The 24688-nt window shown below is 45.8% G+C and overlaps 1 protein-coding gene across 3 annotated transcripts in view; it reads right to left on the bottom strand.

The window, feature by feature from the left end:
- Positions 1-269: 269 nt before the first annotated feature.
- The window catches only part of FBXW11 (F-box and WD repeat domain containing 11), a 455869-nt gene continuing 431450 nt past the window's right edge, over positions 270-24688 (bottom strand). For all 3 annotated transcript variants that reach the window (XM_063928243.1, XM_063928244.1, XM_063928245.1), the window contains 2 exons: positions 11854-12042; positions 270-727 (listed from right to left, as the gene is read on the bottom strand). In XM_063928243.1, coding sequence (XP_063784313.1) covers positions 11881-12042 — 162 coding nt within the window. In that variant the 3' untranslated portion in view covers positions 270-727; positions 11854-11880. The remainder of the gene's footprint in view (positions 728-11853; positions 12043-24688) is intronic.

Raw genomic sequence — 24688 nt, 5'->3', positions numbered from 1 at the left:
ATAGTTACATTTTTTGTTTATATTAATTCAATAAAAGGGACATTTAGCCCTTTTTAGGTCAGTATCACAGAATTGTATGTTCTCAGCAATAGTTTACCAGAACAACATAATAATCAGAGTTTGGATTGGTTTATTTTTTTTACCAATGTTGAACTTCTAATGACTAATTATACCATTTAGTTGTCTTCTACATCAATTAACTAGCATTACGAGAAACACATGCTAGAAAAAGATTTGTGTACAAGAGCGAAAGTATTCCAAAATAGCAATAATTGGCAAATACAGTTTAATTTCTTAATACATACATGCTAAACAAAAACAGTTTGTTTAAAGGTGAACAAACAAAGCAAATACATAGTACAATTTGGATATGTTTGGCACCCAATCACTACTGGAAAACATTCTTTATGAAAGTCACTAAGTGCAAAACAAAATGAGGTCACAACCTTTCGCATTTACTGCCCCAGCAAATGTCCAGTTCTCATAAAAATGATATATTTTAAGGTTTAGATTTCTCGATTCAGTTACTATACAGGTGGTCTTTAATATGAACCTTTTGAAGTGGGGTGTAAATTCTTGTAGATAGAAGAACTAGGGTCAATATAGGTTATTTGTTGATGAAACGCTTGCTTCTGCGTGCCACCAGTAACAATTTCCAATAATTGCTCATACACGAGCTTCTTGCAGTATCCACAGATCCAGTACAGTAGTTCAGCGTAGCTAATCCCTATAAAAAATAGAATCCAATACAAATACTCATTAATGGATATAGTAAAGTTAATGCTGTAAGAAAACCACTATGGTAGCATATTATATTTTCAAGTAGGTGGAAGAATTTAAAACAAAAGTATATGCATAAAATAAAATTGTATGGAATGCAGCAAGATTCACTGGGCAACAACATAGTGCTTTAGCAAATGCAGTAGTCACTGTAAACCTATAGGTTAATGCACTGACAATAGGAAAGTGCAAGGCTAAATTATATATATATATATATATATATATATATATATTTATTGGAAGTGATGGATAAGATCTGAGCGACCGATGGTGGCAGCAAATTAAAAAGACTGCTATTTTACTTATAAGAAGGGGGTTTATTCAGTAACAGAAAGATGTTTTATATATAAAAAAAGCTTATAAAACACACAACTGGCCAAACGGGGTTGCAACATCCAAGGTGCTAGGTATTAGCACGATGGGACCCATGGCACATAAAAATAGAACATCAAAATTACACTAGCAAGTGTATTCAAATGTTAAAAGCTAAAAACATGGAATAGATGAATCCTGATACTACTGAATCCTCAGTTAAGCTACTTATATCCATCTCCATTATTTTAATTGCATTCCAACTTTCATTTATCCCTCATCTATTCCATGTTTTTAGCTTTTAACATTTGAATTGTATTTTTTAGTAACCCCATGCTTTTCAATTTGTTTTCAAACTTTTTATGTGCTCCGTGTAAATTTTAAATTGTTTTCTTGCTAGTGTAGTTTTGATGTTTTTTTATTTTTGTGTGCCTAGGGTCCCATCATGCTAATACCTAGCACCTTGGATGTTGCAACCCCGTTTGGCCAGTTGTGTGTTTTATAAGCTTTTTTTATATATAAAACATCTTTCTGTTCCTGAATAAACCCCCTTCTTATAAGTAAAATAGCAGTCTTTTTAATTTGCTGCCACCATCGGTCGCTCAGATCTTATCCATCACTTCCAACTTTTAATCTCTATCCTGCACTCGTACTAGTGCAGAACCCACTTAAGAGGTAGCAGACGCCCTTTATGGATTAGGGAGTGGCATAAAGAAGACTGTATATTTGGGGTATTTTAAGCTGACATACTGTGAAAAACTTGTGTCCACTGCATATATTTTGGCGCTGTTTGCTCACCCCATACACACATATATATATATATATATATATATATATAGTTTAGAATGAAACACCTACAATCAATTTCCTGACGGTCAAAATACCGACAACAACTGACGGTCAAAATCCCAACAAGGTCAAAACACCCACATTTAAAATGTCGACAAGTCAAAAAGGACACCGTATAAGTGTACCGCTGCGCTCGCCATACTTTGCCCACTATTATATTACCGCTCCAGGTCCACTAGGATGGTATAGTATGCACAAGTCGGTTTAAAAAAAAAAAAAAAAAATCATGAAAAACTCATGTCTACTTTTTGACCTGTCAACATTTTAAATCTCAGTATTTTGACCTTGTCTGTATTTTAAATACTGATATTTTGTCCATGTCGGTATTTTGACATTGTCTGTATTTTGACGGTCTGTCAACTGTTGTCGGTATTCTGACTGTCAGAATTTTGATTGTAGGTAAATTGACCGCATCCCCTGTCCACATTGTAACATTAATTAGCAGATACACCCAAATATCCAACATTTACTTCTTTAGGATCCACAATTGAGAATATATTTCTCCATTTCACTTATGCAAACACCACTGTTAGCACGCTTTCTGAATCTTTTTAAATTACAAATTTTCACATCTTTTAATTGTAATATGTTGTTACCTGGATAAAATACTATTTATTTTAAATCGTTAACCTATGAAAGATTTTTATTATTAATCACCAGTTTGTGCAGCAGTTGTCTAACATTTTTGTGTTAAAACTCAAATGTCCACCAGAACAAGCAGGAGCAGCGTCTCATTCTCACCAAGTCAAATTGTCTACTAGAGACAAAACACATCAATTTGAGTTGATGAGAAGATACTGATCTTTTTTTGGAGTGACTGGTGGGCATTTGACTTTTATAAGGAGCATATATTAAATTGGTTCCAGAACACTATTGTTACAGGCAGCTAGCTGAATTATTACGCTCCCATTTCCTCTAACCCCCGGAGAATAGGTTACTCTTCTCAGGAGACTGGTAGAGCCCCCCAAAATACAGGACTCTCACAGACATTCTGCAACAATTAGTAAGAATGGTCTTAGTTATATTACATAGAACCAGTGAAACATAGAATTTGACAGCAGATCAGAAGCTCTTGGCCCATCTAGTCTGTCCTTTTTCATTTATCCTTTTGGAAACTTCAACCCTATTTGTTACTTAGGTATCTGTAAGGATATTCTTATGCCTATGTTGGTCTTTATGCCATACGTTGTAGATGCAGATTACAGCTGTTCTAGAAGTATCAGTCTGTTTAATTTGGATCCCTGCTGGTGCAATGGGGCTTATTCTGAGTTGGGAATAAAGAAAAAAATGCAAGACAGTTTGTATCCGGGGCTAACGAAACACACCAGACAAAATAATATGGAATGTGGAAAGACAAGTGGTATACATTCAACAACGCAGGATGTGAACATGCATGTAGATGGTAACACAAACTATTGGATGATCATTTTGAATGTCTGAGATATTGATACAATGCAAATTTATTGAGATATTGTTTCTTTTTCAGGAGGAACCATGGGTCGGACACGTGACATGACTGAGTGGCAAAAGGGAGCCATTGTTTTTGGCTGAAAACATGACCATAGCCTGGAAGAGGTGGCGGCATTTGTTGGTGTGCCCTTGTAGATAGTAGTATTCATCTACAGTGAAAGAAGGATGGACACCAAGAATCTCAGCAGCAACAGTGGGCAAAAGTCGATCATGACAAATCAGGACTGCAGACACTTAGGGCGCCTAGCAACCACTAATTAGTGCAAAACGCACCAAGAACTGCTCCAACAGTACAATGCCGAACCCTGACAAACAGTCCCAAATCTGACGAATTGGAAGGCATGTCAATCTAGTGCTCTGTAAACCAATCCAAGCCTTTTGGCCATTGCTCTGCCGCTGAGATTCTTGGTGTCCATGCTTCTTCCACTGTAGATGGATATTACTTAAGTCTTCGAGAGCACACCAACAAACGCTGTCACCTACTCCTGCAAAAGAAACAATATCTCAACAAATTCGCATTGTATCTATACCTCAGACATTCACAATGATCATACAATAGATTTACTGTCACCATCTACACGCAAGTTCTTTCCACATTGCATATTATTTTGTCTGGTGTGTTTATGTTGCAATGCAAGGGGTGCAAATACATTTATGTTTTCTTGTAAATACTGGCTGCATTTGTATGTAGCCCTCATACTGTATGCTGCGTACACTGCAATTTAAATTTGTGTTTGGTCACTCCCCTTTCACAATTTAAATCTCTTTGAACATTATAAATACCATCTGCAGTGCAACATGGTTTTGCCAAGATGCAAAGTTACTTGGACTTTTGTTTTGCTCCCAACTCAGAATCAGTCCCTAAGTCTAAAAAAAAAAATAAGACTACAACTTTGACAGGGGTGTAACCTGTTTTGGAAAAAAATAGAATTTTAATACCTACCGGTAAATCCTTTTCTCTTAGTGCGTATAGCATAGGTTCTCAAACTCGGTCCTCAGGACCCCACACAGTGCATGTTTTGCAGGTAACCCAGCAGGTGCACAGGTGTAGTTATTACTCACTGACACATTTTAAAAGGTCCACAGGTGGAGCTAATTATTTCACTTGCGATTCTGCGAGGAAACCTGCAAAACATGCACTGTGTGGGGTACTGAGGACCGAGTTTGAGAACCTGTGGCGTAGAGGATGCTGGGGATGCTTCAAGAACCATGGGGTATAGACGTATCCGCAGGAGACACGGACACTTTAAGACTTTAAAAGGGGTGTGAACTGGCTCCTCCCTCTATGCCCCTCCTCCAGACTCCAGTTATAGGAACTGTGCCCAGGGAGACGGACATTTTGAGGAAAAGGATTTATTTAATTATTATTATTTTTAAAAAAAAGGTGAGATACATACCAGCTCACACCTCAAACACGCCGTACAACATGGCATTCAACAACAACGCATGCAACGGAATGACCAATATCAGCCACCGACTGACGGAACTTAACTCAACATGAATGTAACCATAACCAAACTGCAGATACAGCCCGCACTGGGAAGGGCGCCCAGCATCCTCTACGGACTAAGAGAAAAGGATTTACCGGTAGGTATTAAAATCCTATTTTCTCTCACGTCCTAGAGGATGCTGGGGATGCTTCAAGAACCATGGGGTTTATACCAAAGCTCTAGAACGGGCGGGATAGTGCGGATGACTCTGCAGCACCGATTGACCAAACAAGAGGTCCTCCTCAGCCAGGGTATCAAACTTGTAAAACTTCGCAAAGGTGTTTGATCCCGGTGTTTGATCCCGACCAAGTAGCAGCTCGGCAAAGCTGTAATGCCGAGACACCTCGGGCAGCCGCCCAGGATGAGCCCACCTTTCTGGTAGAATGGGCATTTACAGATTTCGGTAACGGCAATCCTGCCGTAGAATGAGCCTACTGAATCGTATTACAGATCCAGCGTGCAATAGTTTGCTTGGAAGCAGGAGCCCCTATCTTGTTGGGAGCCCACAGGACAAACAGAGCCTCTGTTTTCCTAATCTGCGCCGTTCTGGCGACATAGATCTTCAAAGCTCTGACCACATCGAGAGACTTCGAATCCGCCAAGGCATAAGTAGCCACTGCCACCACAATAGGCTGGTTTACGTGAAATGATGAAACCACTTTTGGCAGAAATTGCTGACGAGTTATCAACTCCGCTCCATCAGCATGGAAGATTAAATAGGGGCTTTTGTGAGACAAAGCCGTCAACTCAGATACCAGCCTTGCGGATGCCAAGGCCAACAACATGACTACTTTCCAAGTAAGGAATTTTAACTCAACCTTACGTAAAGGTTCAAACCAATGAGATTGCAGGAACTGCACCACCACATTAAGATGCCACGGGGGCACAAATGGAGGTTGGATGTGCAGCACGCCTTTCACGAAGGTCTGAACTTCTGGAAGGGAGGCCAATTCTTTCTGAAAGAAGATTGACAAGGCCGAAATTTGTACTTTAATAGAGCCCAACTTGAGGACCGCATCCACACCTGCTTGCAAAAAATGGAGCAAACGCCCCAGCTGAAATTCTTCCGTAGGCGCCTTCTTGGATTCACACAAAGACGCACATTTCCTCCAAATACGGTGGTAATGCTTTGCCGTTACTTCTTTTCTAGCCTGAAGTAGTGTGGGAATGACTTCACTGGGAATACCCTTACGGGCTAGGATTTGACGTTCAACCACCATGCCGCCAAACGCAGCCGCGGTAAGTCTTGATACACGCACGATCCTTGTTGTAACAGGTCCTCCCGTAGAGGAAGAGGCCAGGGATCTTATATGAGCAATTCCTGAAGATCTCGATACCAGGCCCTCTTTGGCCAATCTGGAACAATGAGTATCGCCTGAACCCTTGTTGTTCTTATCTTTATCACCTTTAGAATGAGTGGAAGTGAACACATAGACAGACGGAAACACCCACGGTGTCACTAGGGCGTCCACCGCTATCGATTCAGGGCCCCTCGACCTGGAACAATATCTCTGAAGTTTCTTGTTGAGGCGGGACGCCATCATGTCTATTTGAGGAATTCCCCAACGACTTGTCACTTCTGCAAAGACCTCTTGATGAAGACCCCACTCTCCTGGATGGAGATCGTGTCTGCTGAGGAAGTCTGCTTCCCAGTTGTCCACTCCTGGAATGAAGACCGCTGACAGAGCGCTTGCATGTCTCTCCGCCCAGCGAAGAACTTTCGTGGCCTCGGCCATTGCTGCTCTGCTTTTTGTTCCGCCCTGGCGGTTTATGTACGCCACTGCTGTTATGTTGTCTGACTGAATCAAGACAGGCAGACCGCGAAGATGTCCCGCTTGCAGAATGTCGTTGTAAATGGCCCTTAATTCCAGAATGTTTATGTGCAGACAAGCTTCCTGGCTTGACCACTTTCCCTGAAAATTTCTCCCATGTGTGACTGCTCCCCAGCCTCGGAGACTTGCATCTGTGGTCACCAGGATCCAATCCTGAATCCCGAACCTGCGTCCCTCCAGAAGGTGAGAACTGTGCAGCCACCACAGGAGGGAGATCCTGGTCCTGGAAGATAGGAGTATTTTCCGGTGCATGTCCAGGTGAGACCCGGACTACTTGTCCAACAGGTCCCACTGAAACACCCTGGCATGGAACCTGCCATACTGAATGGCCTCGTAGGCCGCCACCACCTTCCACAGCAACCGACTGCATTGAAGAATAGACACTTGCCAGTTTCAGAATCTGTTTTACCATGTTCTGTATTTCCAGAGCCTTTTCCACTGGAAGAAAAACTCTCTAATTCTGTATCCAGAATCATACCCAGGAACGACTGCCGTGTCGTCGGAACCAACTGTGATTTTGGCAAGTTTAGGAGCCAACCATGTTGTTGCAGAATCGTCGGAGAGAGCGCAACGTTTTTCAGCAATTGCTCCTTGGATCTCGCCTTTATGAGATAGTCCAAGTACGGGATAATTGTGATTCCCTGCTTGCGCAGGAGGACCATCATTTCCGCCATAACCTTGGTGAAAATCCTCGGAGCCGTGGACAGACCAAACGGCAAGGTCTGAAATTGGTAATGACAATCCTGAACAGCAAACCTCAGATAAGCCTGATGTGGAGGATATATGGGGACGTGTAAGTAGGCATCCTTTATGTCGAACGACACCATAAAATCCCCCTCCTCCAGACTGGAGATCACTGCTCGGAGAGATTCCATCTTGAATTTGAATTTTTTCAGAAAGAAATTGAGGGATTTTAGGTTCAGAATCGGTCTGACTGAGCCATCCGGCTTCGGTACCACGAACAGACTCGAATAAAAGCCCTCCCCCTATTGTGACGGGGGTACCGTGACAATGACTTGATTTTGACACAGCTTTAGTATCGCAGCGCATAAACCTCCCTATCTGGAAGAGAAGCTGGCATGGCCGATTTGAAAAATCGGTGAGGGGGCATGTCTTGAAACTCTAATTTGTACCCTTGGGTTACTATTTCTAATATCCAAGGATCCAGGGCCGAGCGAACCCAGACCTGACTGAAGAGTTTGAAACGTGCCCCCACTGGTGCGGACTCCCGCAGAGGAGCCCCAGCGCCATGCGGTGGATTTGGTAGAAGCCGGAGAGGACTTCTGTTCTTGGGAACTTGCCACAGCCTGTGACCTTTTTCCCTTTTCTCTTGCAGCAAGGAAGGAGGATCATCGTCCTTTTTTGTATTTATTGGGCCGAAAGGACTGCATCTGATAGTGGGGCGTTTTCTTTTGTTGCGCAGAAACATAAGGTAAAAATGACAACTTACCCGCGGTAGCCGTAGATAGCAGGTCAGTGAGGCCGTCACCAAACAAGACACTACCGTTGAACGGTAGAGACTCCATAGTCTTCTTCGAGTCAGCATCGGCATTCCATTGATGAATCCACAATGTCCTCCTAGCCGAGACTGCCCTTGATCCCAAAAGGCCAATATCCATAGCTTCTTTTAAATATGCTGCAGCGTCCCTGATATGACCCAGAGTCAAAAGCACTTTATCCCTATCCAGGGTATCTATCTCAGATGACAAGTTATCTGCCCACTTTTCAATAGCGCTACTTACCCATGCAGATGCAACGGCAGGCCTGAGTAGCGAACCTGTAGTGACATAAATGGATTTTAGTGTATTTTCCTGCTTACGATCCGCAGGATCCTTTAGGGCTGCAGTGTCAGGAGACGGAAGCGCCACCTTTTTGGACAGACGCGATAGAGCTTTGTCCACTGTGGGGGTTGACTCCCACTTTTCCCTGTCCCCAGAGGGGAACGGATATGCCACTGGAATTCTTTTGGGAACCTGTACCTTCTTGTCAGGATTTTCCCAAGCCTTTTCAAAAAGAGCGTTCAGTTCATGAGAGGGAGGAAACGTTACCTCAGGTTTCTTTCCTTTAAACATACAGACCCTTGTATCAGGAACAGCAGGGTCCTCCGTGATATGTAATACGTCTTTTATCGCCACAATCATGTACTGAATGCTCTTAGCCAGTTTAGGATTCAATCTGGCATCACTATAGTCGACAATGGAATCTGAGTCCGTGTCGGTATCTGTATCTGGGTAAATGCACGTTTCTGTGACCCCGAAGGGGTCTGAGCTTGTGACAATGCCTCCTCCATGGATTTCCGCCACGTCTGGTTCTTAGACTCCGATTTATCTAATCTCTTAGTCAACCAAGCCACATTTGCATTCAAAACACTCAACATATTTACCCACTCAGCAGTCGGCGGTGCCGACAGGGTCACTCCCACCGCCTTTTCTGTCCCCACTCCAGCTTCCTCCTGGGCAGAGCACTCAACCTCAGACATGCCGACACACATGTACCGACACCTACAATCACACTGGGCTATAGGGGACAGACCCACAGCAAAGCCTGTTAGAGAGACACAGAGGGAGTTTGCCAGCTCACAACCCAGCGCCTATCCTGATACTGAAACTTTATATACAATGCCTCAGACCTGTTAGCGCTTTTATAATAAAGATAATAGCACCAAATTTACTGTGCCCCCCCGTTTTGCACCCTGTTACTTATACAGCATTGTGGAGGTCAGGGCCAGCGTCTCTGCAGCTTCTGTTTAGAGAAAATGACGCTGGTCAGAGCTGTGAGGGTTAAGCCACGCCCCCTCACTGGCGTACTTCAGTCCCGCTCATTTTAGCATATTTATACTGGCGGGGGTCTATATTGAGTGCCCAGGCACTTTTCATAAAACTTTTGCCAGTTTATTTCAGGTCTACATGCTGCTCAGGGCGCCCCTCCTGCGCCATGCACCCTGTTAGTGCCGCTGTGTGTGTGGGAGCATGGCGCGCAGCGCGACCGCTGCCCGATACCTCAAGACCTGAAGTCTTCTGCAGTCACTGAAGTCTTCGGTTCTTCTTTTACTCACCTGGCTTCTTTTTTTCTGGTTCTGCAAGGGGGGTGACGGCGCGGCTCCGGGAACGAGCAGCTAGGCGTACCAAGTGATCGGACCCTCTGGAGCTAATGGTGTCCAGTAGCCTAAGAAGCAGAGCCTTTGAACTCACAGAAGTAGGTCTGCTTCTCTCCCCTCAGTCCCTCAAAGCAGGGAGCCTGTTGCCAGCAGAGCTCCCTGAACATAAAAAACCTAACATAAGTCTTTTTTCAGAGAAATTCAGTAGAGCTCCCCTGAGTGTGACCAGTCTCCCTGGGCACAGAATATAACTGGAGTCTGGAGAAGGGGCATAGAGGGAGGAGCCAGTTCACACCCCTTTTAAAGTCTTAAAGTGCCCATGTCTCCTGCAGATCCCGTCTATACCCCATGGTTCTTGAAGCATTCCCAGCATCCTCTAGGACGTACGAGAAAAAGGAATACAAGTCTGATGAGTACATGTTTTGTTTACTATTTTGTATTTTAAAAGATTTAGGGGATAGATGGTGCAACAGAGCTACTGCAATTGATTATGCAAGAGCAATTGGTACGAAAAAAATGCACTTTAAAGCTGGGTACACATCAGGCGGTTTTTTTTTTTTTATGATGTATTGTTTTGAGCCAAAACAGAACAATAAATCGTCCAGGGTGTACACACTATCCCGTGCTCCCGGATGTCGCATCTTCCCATATGCTCTACATTCAGATCAACATACAAAGACAAGGCTGCAGGTGCACAATTCAAACACTACCAACTGATTAATAATAATCATTGCAATAAAATTTTGCATTTTGAGCGAGGTTCTTTGTATATTTAGGTCAATCTAATATAGTGAACGTTCTTCAGCAAATCGTCTAGTGTGTACACCCTACCTACTACATACAGTATACCTGATCTGTAGGTTTTTTTTTTTTATTATTTAGTTAACGACCAAATAACCAAATTACGCAAGAAATATTGGGGCAGATGTATTAAGCATGGAGAAATGATAAAGCAGTAATAAGTGGAAGGTGATAACGCACCAGCCAATCAGCTCCTATTATTTATCAACCTTGTAACTATTGGTTGGTGTGTAATCACCTTCCACTTATCACTTCTCCAGGCCTAATACATCTCCCTAATTGTTCAGTCGTTTGTAAGATTCACAGTATGTACACACATTATATCATTTGACTGGGAGTTCAAGGGAAATTGGGACGACCGTTGCGTCATTTGCACATCAGCTAATGTGTACTCCGCTTTAGTCAGTGCTTGTTGCACATTACAAACTGCAATGTACAAAAAAAAGTGGAATTTAAAAATCTTCCACCAGAGTGGATAGTTTCTTCAAACTGGCTGAGCTGCTGGTTATTTACAAGTAGGGGAGTTTACTTTTTGAGTGACCATCTCCCTAGAACATCCATTCTTGAAGTGTAGCCATATAGTAGTTACATTTATCATGACGTACCGCTTGACTAGTGATTAATAAACCAATGCAACAAATGCTGTCTGTAGAACAAATGTCAGATGGGCCAGGGACAGAGTTTGATACATTCACAGCATGACAGGGGTTGTTAATCTGGATTAACATTTTTAAAGAGCATTGAGCACCTTTAGATATGAGCCCTAAGGGAGGATATAATGTCAACTTGTAAATAATTAAACATCTGTCATCATATTTAATGGATATTCAGTGGCTGTGCTGTCAAATGTAAATAATGACTACATAATGCTGGCCGCACATTGCCATCCGGACAGGTAATCACATGGGCAAGACACAGACTGCCAGCTTGTGTAGATCAAATCAGGCTCTTGGGCTGGTTTTAGGATGAAACAACTCCATTTATTTGGGGATTTATCAATAACTATCAAATTGGTTGGCCAAGTGTGATTAGCATGTAAGTTATATAATAGAGGCACAGATAAATGGCAAGAGCAAAGTAAAAAAAAAAAAAAAAAAATAAATATATATATATATATATGAAAAGATTAAAAAGGTATGTATCTGCTTCATAGGGTAATACTAATAGGATGACATTTCAGCCGAAGATTGGAGAAAATAAATAAATAAACAAACAAACTCACCTGGTAAAGACAGAAAAGTGCACAATGCTATCTGGAGATGTAAGTGTATGTCCTAGACGGAGAACGTGTATCATTTGGAGCATTTGAAGGAACGTTTAGAAAATCCCAGATCAAAATGGTATCATCATGGGAGCTGCTAATGATTTGGAATTCATCAAACTGAAGACGAAATACGCGTCCTGAATGTTCCTAAAAATGATTAAGTGCTTTTGTTATAGAGATCACATAAGATATTACTCAGTACAGAATATAGAACCTAAATATGCTATATTAATATTCATATAAAAGAAAACTGAATAATTTAACCATTGAGGTTTAAACCTGATTTTGAAAAGAAGTTTTCTCCATTTATCCTTACTGGGTAAAAATAGGATTTTGGTTACCTACAGGTAAATCCGGGGGTCCACATTAGTACCATGGGGTATAGACGGGTCCACCAGGAGCCATTGGCACTTTAAGAGTTTGAGAGTGTGGGCTGGCTCCTCCCCCTATGCCCCTCCTACCAGACTCAGTCAAGAACAGGCATTCCCAACCACGGTCCTCAAGGCACACTAACAGTGCAGGTTTTAGTGATATCCAGGCTTCAGCACAGATAGACTTAATTAGTAGCTCAGTTATTTTGATTTAATCATCTGTGCTGCAGCCTGGATATCACTAAAACCTGCACTGTTGGTGTGCCTTGAGGACCGTGGTTGGGAATGCCTGGTCTAGAAACTGTGCCCGAGGAGACTGACATCTTCGAGAGAAGGATTTAACACAGATAGTGGCGAGATTCATACCAGCTCACACATATAAGGCACATCAAGCTAACTTAGATTGAAAACACAGCAACCGCTGAAACATTACTTACCAAGTAACAATGCAGAACTAAACTAAAACGAAGTTGTACTGAACCAAATAACGATAGCAGGAAAACAAAGCGCTGGGTGGGCGCCCAGCATCCTCTATGGACTACGAGAAAAGAATTTACCGGCAGGTAACCAAAAATAAGATTTTACTTACCGGTAAATCTATTTCTCGTAGTCCGTAGAGTATGCTGGGACTCCGTAAGGACCATGGGGAATAGACGGGCTCCGCAGGAGATGGGGCACTAAGAAAGCTTTGGATTCTGGGTGTGCACTGGCTCCTCCCTCTATGACCCTCCTCCAGACCTCAGTTAGGGAAACTGTGCCCAGAGGAGATGGACAGTACGAGGAAGGATTTTTGTAAATCTAAGGGCGAGATTCATACCAGCCACACCAATCACACCGTATAACTTGTGATAAACTTACCCAGTTAACAGTATGAACAACAACATACCCATGGTATCACCGAAAACTATAACATAACCCTTATGTAAGCAATAACTATATACAAGTCTTGCAGAAGAAGTCCGCACTTGGGACGGGCGCCCAGCATCCTCTACGGACTACGAGAAATAGATTTACCGGTAAGTAAAATCTTATTTTCTCTAACGTCCTTGAGGATGCTGGAACTCCGTAAGGACCATAGGGATTATACCAAAGCTCCCAAACGGGCGGGAGAGTGCGGATGACTCTGCAGCACCGATTGAGCAAACAGGAGGTCCTCCTCAGCCAGGGTATCAAACTTATAGAACTTTGCAAAGGTGTTTGTCCCCGACCAAGTAGCTGCTCGGCACAACTGTAATGCCGAGACCCCTCGGGCAGCCGCCCAAGAAGTGCCCACTTTCCTAGTGGAGTGGGCCTTAACCGATTTCGGTAACGGCAATCCTGTCGTAGAATGCGCCTGCTGAATCGTGTTACAGATCCAGCGAGCAATAGTCTGCTTTGAAGCAGGGGCGCCAACCTTGTTGGTCGCATACAGAAAAAACAAAGCTTCAGTCTTCCTGATCCGAGCCGTTCTGGTCACATAAATCTTCAAAGCCCTGACTACATCCAGGGACTCAGAATCCTCCAAGTCCCTTGTAGCCACAGGCACGACAATAGGTTGGTTCACATGAAAAGATGAGACCACTTTTGGCAGAAAGTGAGGACGAGTCCTCAACTCTGCCCTATCCACGTGAAAAACTAAGTATGGGCTTTTATGCGATAAAGCCGCCAATTCTGAAACACGTCTCGCCGAAGCTAACGCCAACAACATGACTACTTTCCACGTGAGGTATTTCAACTCCACAGTTTTAAGTGGTTCAAACCAAGGTGACTTGAGAAAACGTAACACCACGTTAAGATCCCAAGGAACCACCGGAGGCACAAAGGGAGGCTGAATATGCAGCACCCCCTTCACAAAAGTCTGTACCTCAGGAAGAGAGGCTAATTCTCTTTGAAAGAAAACGGATAAGGCCGAAATCTGGACCTTTATGGACCCTAATTTTAGGTCCAAAGTCACTCCTGTTTGAAGGAAGTGAAGTAGACGGCCCAAATGGAACTCCTCCGTAGAAGCAGCTCTGGCCTCACACCAAGAAACATATTTCTGCCATATACGGTGATAATGTTTCAACGTCACATCTTTCCTAGCCTTGATCAGGGTAGGAATGACTTCCTCCGGAATTCCTTTTTCCGCTAGGATCCGGCGTTCAACCGCCATGCCGTCAAACGCAGCCGCGTAAGTCTTGGAACAGACAGGGCCCCTGCTGCAGCAGGTCCTGCCTTAGAGGAAGAGGCCACGGATCTTCTGTGAGCAACTCTTGTAGTTCCGGATACCAAGTCCTCCGTGGCCAATCTGGAACAATGAGGATTGTTCTGACCCTGCTTATTCTTACAATTCTCAACACCTTAGGTATGAGAGGAAGAGGAGGAAACACATAGACCGATCTGAACACCCAAGGTGTCACCAGAGCGTCTACCGCTACCGCCTGAGGGTCCCTTGACCTGGCGCAATACCGCTTTAGCTTTTTGTTGAGACGGGACGCCATCATGTCTATTTGAGGCAGGCCCCACCGATCCGCGATCTGTGCAAAGACTTCTTGATGAAGTCCCCACTCCCCCGGATGCAGGTCGTGCCTGCTGAGGAAGTCCGCCTCCCAGTTGTCCACCCCCGGGATGAACACCGCTGACTGCGCGCTTGCATGGCCTTCCGCCCAGCGTAGAATCCTGGTCGCTTCTGCCATGGCCACTCTGCTCCTTGTTCCGCCTTGGCGGTTTATATGAGCCACTGCCGTGACATTGTCTGACTGAATCAGAACCGGTCTTCTCCGAAGTAAGTTCTCCGCTTGACGCAGGGCGTTGTATATGGCCCTCAACTCCAGGACGTTGATGTGGAGACAAGTCTCCAGGCATGACCAGAGACCTTGGAAATTTCTTCCCAGTGCCACTGCTCCCCAGCCTCGGAGGCTTGCGTCCGTGGTTACCAGGACCCAGTCCTGAATGCCGAACCTGCGACCCTCTAGAAGGTGAGCACTGTTCAGCCACCACAGGAGAGATACCCTGGTCCTGGGAGACAGGGTGATCCTTTGATGCATTTGTAAATGGGACCCGGACCACTTGTCCAAGAGGTCCCATTGAAAAGTCCTCGCAGGGAATCTGCCGAAAGGGATGGCCTCGTATGAAGCCACCATCTTCCCAAGGACCCGCGTGCACTGATGCACTGAAACCTTCTTTGGTTTCAATAGGTTCCTGACCATGGTCATGAGTTCCTGAACCTTTTCGATCGGAAGAAAAACCTTTTTCTGGTCTGTGTCTAGGATCAGGCCCAGAAAGGTCAGACGCGTTGTAGGAACTAGCTGGGACTTTGGTATATTGAGAATCCAGCCGAGTAGCTGCAACGTCTTCATGGACAGAGACACGCTGTCCAGCAACTTCTCCCGAGATCTTGCCTTTATTAGGAGATCGTCCAAGTATGGGATAATTGTGACCCCCTGCCTGCGCAGGAGCACCATCATTTCCGTCATTACCTTGGTGAAAATCCTCGGGCCGTGGAAAGCCCAAACGGCAACGTCTGAAATTGGTAGTGACAGTCCTGCACTGCAAATCTCAGGAATGCCTGATGAGGGGGGAATATTGGAACATGAAGGTATGCATCCTTTATGTCCAGGGACACCATCCAATCCCCCCCCCCCCCACAAGGCTGGCGATGACCGCACGGAGTGATTCCATTTTGAACTTGAACCTTTTCAAGTACAAGTTCAGAGATTTCAGGTTTAAAATGGGCCTGACCGAACCGTCCGGTTTCGGGACCACAAACAGGGTTGAATAATATCCCTCTCCCTGCTGGAGATGAGGAACTGTGACAATCACCTGTTGAACATACAATTTTTGGATTGCTGTCAACACTGACTCCCTCTCTGACGGGGAAGTCGGCAGAGCCGATTTGAAAAACCGGCGAGGAGGCAAGTCTTCGAATTCTAGCCTGTATCCCTGAGCAACAATCTCTATTGCCCAGGGATCCACCTGCGATTGAACCCAGACGTGGCTGAAAAACCGAAGACGAGCCCCCACCAGATCTGCCTCCCCCCGGGAAGCCCCAGCGTCATGCGGTGGACTTTGCAGACGCAGGGGAGGACTTCTGCTCTTGGGAACTAGCTGTGTGCAGCTTCTTTCCCCTGCCTTTTCCTCTGGTAACAAAGGACGATCCCCGCACCTTCTTGTTTTTATTGGAACGAAAGGACTGCATTTGATAATGAGGTGCCTTCTTAGTATGCTGCGGGGGGACATAAGGTAAGAAATTCGACTTACCAGCCGTAGCGACAAGGTCCGAGAGGCCGTCTCCAAACAACTCCTCCCCCTTGTATGGCAAGGACTCCATGTGACGCTTAGAATCGGCATCCCTCGTCCACTGCCGAGTCCACAGGAGTCGCCTAGCAGAAATAGACATAGCATTTATTCTGGAGCTTAATAAACAAATGTCTCTCTGAGCATCTCTCATATACAAGGCAGCATCTCTGATATGCTCTATGGTCATTTGAATGGCATCCCTATCTAAGGTGTCAATCTCCGTAGATAAGGAATCTGCCCATGCCACAACTGCACTACAAACCCAGGCCGACGCCATAGCCGGTCTAGCAATAGTACCGGAGTGAGTGTAAATGTGCTTCATGGAAAAGGATACGCCATAAGAATCCTTTTGGGAACTTGTGGTCTCCTATCTGGAGCGTCCCAAGCTTTTTCGCACAATTCACTTAACTCAAAGATGATGGAAAAGTGACTTCAGGCTTTTTCTCTTTATACACGTGTACCCTGTGTCAGGGACAGGGGGTTCCTCAGTAATATGCAAAACCTCTTTAATGGCCATAATCATGTACCAAATACCTTTTGCCACCTTCGGCTGTAATTTTGCATCTTCATAGTCGACACTAGAGTCAGAATCTGTGTCGGTATCTGTGTCATCGATCTGGGATATGGTGCGCTTCTGAGACCTCGACGGGCCTGGCGCCACAGGGACAGGCATGGACCGGGTACCTGACTGATCCCTAGCTTCTGCCTTATCTAACCTTTTATGCAATAGATTGACATTTGCATTCAAGACATTCAGCATATCCACCCATTCCGGTGTCGGCGTTGCCGACGGCGACCTGATATTCAAACACTCCCCCTCCACAGTAAGCGAGCCTTCCTCGTCAAACATGTCGACACACGCGTACCGACACACTTCACACACACAGGGAACCCCTTTTCTGAAGACAGTATCCCTGTCAAGGCCCTTTGGAGAGACAGAGAGAGAGTATGCCAACACACACCCCAGCGCAACAACCCTGGAGACCAACACAAAATGTTTTCCCCCAGCAGCCCTGTGTAATATGTAAACCGCCAATTATGTGCCCCCCCCCTCTCTTTTAAGCACCCTTTCACCGTGTGTAAGCAGGGGAGAGTCCGGGGAGCTTCCTCTCAGTGGAGAGACGCTGGTGAGTGCTGAGGGAGAAGCCCCGCCCCCTCGGCGGCGGGCTTCTGTCCCGCTCAAACTTAGGAAAATATGGCGGGGGCTCTTTTATATACATGTACAGAGCCCACCTGTACATGTATATAGTCTTTTTGCCATGCAGAGGTTTATATTGCTGCCCAGGGCCCAGGCCCCCCCCCCCCCCCCCCCTGCACCCTTACAGTGACTGGAGTGTGTGAGGTGTATGGGAGCAATGACGCACAGCTGCAGTGCTGTGCATTACCTCAGTGAAGCTGAAGGCTTCTGCCGCCTGAGACGTCTTCTGATTTCTGTACTTCTGGCTCTGTGAGGAGAACGGCGGCGCGGCTCCGGGGGTGGACGCCCAGTAAGAACCTGCGTTCACCCCCTCTGGAGCTAATGGTGTCCAGTAGCCGAGGAAGCAGAGCCTATCTTTGACAAGAAGGTCTGCTCCTCTCTCCTCAGTCCCTCGATGCAGGGAGCCTGTTGCCAGCAGTGCTCCCTGTGAAAAAGTAGTAAAAAGTAGAAAGAAAAATCCAAACAAAAATGCTTTCAGGCAGAGAACTCTGGAGAGCTCTCTGCAGTGCACCCATCTTGCTCTGGGCACAGTGTAAAACGGAGGTCTGGAGGAGGGTCATAGAGGGAGGAGCCAGTGCACACCCAGAATCCAAAGCTTTCTTAAAGTGCCCTATCTCCTGCGGAGCCCGTCTATTCCCCATGGTCCTTACGGAGTCCCAGCATCCTCAAGGACGTTAGAGAAATCCTATTTTCTCTTACGTCCTAGAGGATGCTGGGATCCACATTAGTACCATGGGGATGTACCAAAGCTCCCAGAACAGGAGGGAGAGCGCGGAGGCTCCTGCAGAACTGATTGACTGAACTTCAGATCATCAGACGCCAAAGTATCGAACCTGTATAACTTTGCAAACGTGTTCGACCCAGACCAAGTTGCAGCTCGGCAAAGTTATAAAGCCGAGACACCCCAGGCAGCCGCCCAGGAAGACCCCACCTTTACGAGTAGAGTGGGCCTTGACAGTCGTAGGACACGGCAATCCTGCCGTAGAATACGCATGCTGGATAGTGAACCTGATCCAGCGAGAGATCGTCTACTTAGAAGCAGGACACACAATTTTCTTTGGATCATACAGGACAAACAGAGTCCGATTTTCTGTGACAAGCAGTCCTCTTCACATAGATTTTCAGAGCCCTCACAACATCCAAGGACTTTGATGAAATTGAGGAGTCAGTAGCCACTAGGCACCACAATAGGTTGGTTGATATGAAATGCCGACACAACCTTCAGAAGAAACTGCGGACGTGTCCGGAGCTCAGCTCTATCTTCGTGGAAGTATGGGCTTTTACAGGACAAAGCCCCCATCTCCGACACACGTCTAGCAGAAGCTAAGGCCTTTCATGTAAGAAATTTGACCTCAACCTCCTGTAGAGGCTCGCACCAGTCCGAATGGAGAAACTGCAACACCATGTTAAGGTCCCAAGGCGCCGTAGGTGGTACAAAGGGAGGTTGGATGTGCAGAACTCCTTTCAAAAAGGTCTGAACCTCAGGGAGGGCAGCCAATTGTTTCTGGAAGAAAATGGATAGGGACGAAATCTGGAGCTTCACAGATCCCAACCTCAGGCCCATATCCACAACGGCTTGTAGGAAGGGGAGAAACCTCACACCAAGATACATACTTTTTCCAAATTCGATGGTAATGTTTAGACGTTACTCCTTTCCTAGCCTGTATCAGGGTAGGAATAAACTTGTTCAGAATGCCCTTTTGAGCTAGTATCAGGCGTTCAACCTCCATGCCGTCAAACGTAGCCGCGTTAAGTCTTGATAGGCGAACGGCCCCTGCTGCAGCAGGTCCTCCCTAAGAGGAAGAGGCCTCGGCTCTTCCTGCAGTAGATCCGCGTAACAAGCCCTTCTTGGCCAGTCTGGAGCAATGAGGATCGCTTGAACCCTTAGTCTCCTTATGAGCTTTAGAACTCTTGGGATGAGTGGAAGTGGAGGAAACAAGTACACCAACTGGAAGACACACGGAGTCACTAGGGCTTCCAACGCCACTGCTTGCGGGTCCCTCGACCTTGAACAATACAGCCGAAGCTTCTTGTTGAGACGAGAGGCCATCATGTCGATCTGAGGTACGCCTCAAAGATTTGTTACCTCCTTGAACACCTCCGGATGGAGATCATGTCTGCTGAGGAAGTCTGCTTCCCAGTTGTCCACTCCCGGATTGAAGATTGCTGACAGCGCCAATGCGTGTTTTTCTGCTCAGAGGATGATTCTGGTTACCTCTGACATTGCAGCTCTGCTCTTCGGTCCACCCTGTCGGTTTATGTAGGACACTGCCGTTACATTGTCCGACTGAACCTGAATGGCCTAATCTTGCAGAAGATGTGCCGCTTGTAGAAGCCTGTTGTATACGGCCCTTAGTTCCAGAATGTTTATTGGCAGGCCGGCTTCTAGACTTGGCCACCTTCCTTGGAAGGTTTCCCCTTGAGTGACTGTGCCCCAGCCCCGGAGACTTGCATCCGTGGTTAGAAGGATCCAGTCCTAAAACCTGAACCTGCGGCCCTCCAGAAGGTGAGGCAGTTGCAGCCGCCAGAGGAGTGAAATTCTGGCTTTCGGCGACAAAGACGTATTCTCTGGTGCATGTGTAGATGGGATCCCGACCACTTGTCCAGGAGATCCAGTTGGAAGGACCGAACGTGAAACCTCCCGTACTGCAGGGCCTCGTAAGAGGCCACCATCTTTCCCAGAAGGAAAATGCACTGATGAACTGACACCCGGGTTGGCATCAGGACATCCCGGAGCATTTAGATTTTGGAAGATTCAGGATCCAACCATGTTCCCTGAGAAGCTGTGTCGTGAGAGCTATGGACCGTAGCTTCTCCTTGGACGATGCCTTTATCAACAGATCGTCCAGATATGGAATTATGTTCACCGCGTCTGCGGAGGAGAATCATCATTTCCGCCATCACCTCGGTGAATACCCCCGATGCTGTGGAGAGGCCAAATGGTAGGGACTGGAACTGAAAATGACAGTCCAACAGTGCGAATTGAAGATAAGTTTGATGCGGCAGCCAAATCGGAATGTGGAGGTACACATCCTTGATATCCAGGTATACCAGGAATTCCCCCTCCTCCAGACCTGATATCACTGCCCTTAGAGACTCCATTTTGAACTTGAACTCCATCAGAAAGGGGTTTAGTGATTTTAAGTTCAGAATGGACCTGACCGAACCATCCGGTTTCGGTACCACGAAAAGGTTTGAATAGTAACCTTTGTTTTGCATATGAGGTGGTACTGGCACAATGGACCTGTGCCTCCACCAACTTCTGGACGGCTTCTTACAGGACCGTCATGTCTTCCAGCAGAGTTGGCAAGCCTGATTTGAAAATTCGGTGAGGGAAAATTTTGAAATTCCAGCCTGTACCCCTGAGACACAATATCTTGCACCCAGGGGTCCAGGCCGGATGACACCCAGACGTGACTGAAGTCTCGCTCCCACCGGCCCCACCTCCGGGGCGTGCAGTCCACCGTTATGCGGAAGACTTTGGTGTACCTGAAGCAGGTTTCTGTTCCTGGGAACCTGCAGCCGCAGTTTTCTTGGACTTGGGCCGATCTCCCCGAAAGAAGGTGTTAGACGACTTAGCCTTTCTGGGGTTGGTAGACCGAAAGAGCTGTGATGTAGCTGAAGAAAAGGGTTTTTTTCGGAGCAGATGTAGCTGAGGGAAGAAAAGGTGACTTACCAGCCGTAGCCGTGGAGATCTACGCACCTAACGCTTACCCAAAGAGAGCCTGACCTGTGTAGGGTAGGGTTTCCACACTTCTCCTGGATTCCGCGTTGGCAAACCACTGGCGCAACCACAGTCCCCGACGAGCTGATACAGACATGGAAGAAATTCCCGCAGCCATGGAACCTGGAACAGGTAAAACCACCTTTTTTGAGAGTCTGGATACTGACGCATCAACAATAGGCGGGTTTTCCCATTTTTTCCTATCCTCTACCGGGAAAGGAAATGCCACCAGAACCCTTTAACATATCTTGAATTTTTTATCCGGGTTTTCCCAAGCCTTTTCAAAAATAGCATTTAATTCCTTTGACGCAGGGAAGGTGAGGCTTTCTTATATTCAGTGAAGTAAGCCTCCTCAAACCTGCTCGGGTGTTGTATAAGCAATATTCAACACATCTCTAATAGCCTCTATCATCAACTGCACCCCTTTAACAAGAGATGCTGCCCCCCGCAACACATCCCAGTCATCGTCTGCAGTGTCAGAATCAGTATCCGTATCATCCTGCATGATCTGCGCAAGAGCACGTTTATGTGAATATACAGCGGGGAGCCCTGATGTACCAGAACTGGGCCAGACTGCCATAGAGTTCTGTAAATCCTGAGTTGCAAATTAATTTTGTGCAACCCTATTTGAAATCTGAGAAATCATAGATTTGATAGAGGATAATCACTCACGCTCCCTTGCTGGTATCTGTGCTAAACCAGTGTAATCATGGAATGGAATCATCCTGAGAGGACATATCCTCTGCAGCATATGACACAGAGTCCCTGGACATTGCTTAATGGAGACTACAGACACTCCACACACACACAGGGGAGGACAGAGTTTCACCTCCAAGAATGGCAAGAGAGACAGAGATTGGAGCTAACCCACACACAGCACATTTAATGTAAAGGGAGACCCCCTACTAGCACTGAATGTGCACCTAAATAGGTTACACAGTCTTAATGCAGCCTACACCCCTTCTACAACCCCCTGGTACCGTGAGAGATAGCTGGACTTGTTGTGGAGGGACTTGCTCTTCCTGAACAGCGCTGTGCAGGCAGGAAAACGGCGCTGAACGCTGCTGGGTCCGCTCTGAGAAGCTCCGCCCTCAAAATGGCGCTGTCTTCCCGCTCTTCACAGGATTATACTGGCCTGAGGTAAAATGCTGGCTGAGATCCACGGACCCAGACAGGCTTGCTGACCAGTGCAGGGTACAGGCGCTAGCTCAAGGCGCACCTCACAGCGTTGCACTAAGTACCGCTGAGCCTTCGGAGCGCAGTTAGTACTGCGCTCCAACCCTGTTGCCGCCATCTTCACACCAGCCCCCCGCTTGCTAGGGGGTCGGTGACTCACTCTCCACTGATCTTCAGCTCTGTAAGGGGGTGGCGGCATGCTGCTGGGGTAAGCGATCCCTTGTGGCGGGGAACGATCTAGCCCCTCAGGAGCTCAGTGTCCTGTCAGCGGAGATAGTGGCTCAGACCCCGCAGGGCAGACACTACTCCCCCCCCCCTTAGTCCCACGATGCAGGGAGGCTGTTGCCAGCAGCCTCCCTGTAAAATTATAAACTCTAAAAAAAAACCTTTACTAAAGAAGCTCTGTAGAGCTCCCCTAGCTGTGACCGGCTCCTCGGGGCACATTTTCTAAACTGAGTCTGGTAGGAGGGGAATAGTGGGAGGAGCCAGCCCACACTCTCAAACTCTTAAAGTGCCAATGGCTCCTGGTGGACCAGTCTATACCCCATGGTACTAATGTGGACCTCAGCATCCTATAGGACGTAAGAGAAACTTACTGGTATGGGAGGAATCTTATTCAAGATGTCTGACATGCTAATGTCATTTAATTACTCCATGGTGAGTAAAGAGTTTATAAGGGCTATCTAGCTATGAAACTGTAAAACTTGTTCATTAGTCTTAACAAGGTATGCAAAATAATTATATCATAATTCACGGGTATAGGACTCGGGGTCGACAGTGGCTAGGCAGACACTAGAAATAGGTCGACACTGCCATTAGGCTGACATGAACAAGGTCGACATAAGTTTTAATGTTTTTTTGGTGTCGTTTTCTCCATCAAGTGACAGCATCCCCTTGTATGGCTCGCTGCAGGCAAGGTTACCGTTCCCAATCGTAGTACACGTGGATCGTAAAGTATGAAGAAGTCCCCCCCAAAAAAGGTGTAAAATTCATGTCGCCCAATCTCCATGTCGACCTAATGACCGTGTCGACCTATTTCTAGTGTCGTCCTAGCCAGTGTCGACCAATAGGTGTCGACCCAGAGTACGGATACCTAATTCACCTGTGTCAGACAAGAGATACCTCATGGCAAAGATATCAATGACTTGAACTGAGCAAGGAAAATTCTGCAAGGTGTTTTCAAGCCGAAGGATAATAATTAGACAAGCAAATTAAAAACAAAAAGTTATAATAAAACCATCTAAGGGACACAAGGCAAAGAGGTTAATAATCGAGGCAAAAACAAAAACCACTCTCCAAAATGTTATATTATAATAAATATAATAGATAGATAGATAGATCTATCTATCTATCAGAAACGGCACTCACAGTCAGCTATGTAGCAATCAACAAACTGTATTATGGACCACAATACAGTTTGTTGACTGCTACATTGCTGACGAGTGCCGTTTCTTATATGGAGCTTCACATCGTGATTTACGCTGCACCGGAGCACATTGCTTTATACAAGCGAGTGCCGGCATAATATGGCTATATATATATATATATATATATATATATATATATATATATATATATATATATATATATATATATATATATAAAAATAAGATTTTACTTACCGGTAAATCTATTTCTCGTAGTCCGTAGTGGATGCTGGGGACTCCGTAAGGACCATGGGGAATGGACGGGCTCCGCAGGAGACATGGGCACTTTAAGAAAGAATTTAGATTCTGGTGTGCTCTGGCTCCTCCCTCTATGTCCCTCCTCCAGACCTCAGTTAGAGAAACTGTGCCCGGAAGAGCTGACAGTACATGGAAAGGATTTTGGGAATCCAGGGCAAGACTCATACCAGCCACACCAATCACACCGTATAACTTGTGATAACTTTACCCAGTTAACAGTATGAACAACAGAGCATCAGATCAACCCTGATGCAACTATAACATAACCCTTATTTAAGCAATAACTATATACAAGCATTGCAGAAGAATTCCGCACTTGGGACGGGCGCCCAGCATCCACTACGGACTACGAGAAATAGATTTACCGGTAAGTAAAATCTTA

Source organism: Pseudophryne corroboree, chromosome 6, assembly GCF_028390025.1.
Source record: "Pseudophryne corroboree isolate aPseCor3 chromosome 6, aPseCor3.hap2, whole genome shotgun sequence".
NCBI classification, from domain to species: Eukaryota; Metazoa; Chordata; class Amphibia; order Anura; family Myobatrachidae; genus Pseudophryne; species Pseudophryne corroboree.
The sequence above is the reverse complement of the archived record's forward strand: the minus strand, read 5'-3'. Positions and strand labels throughout refer to the sequence as shown.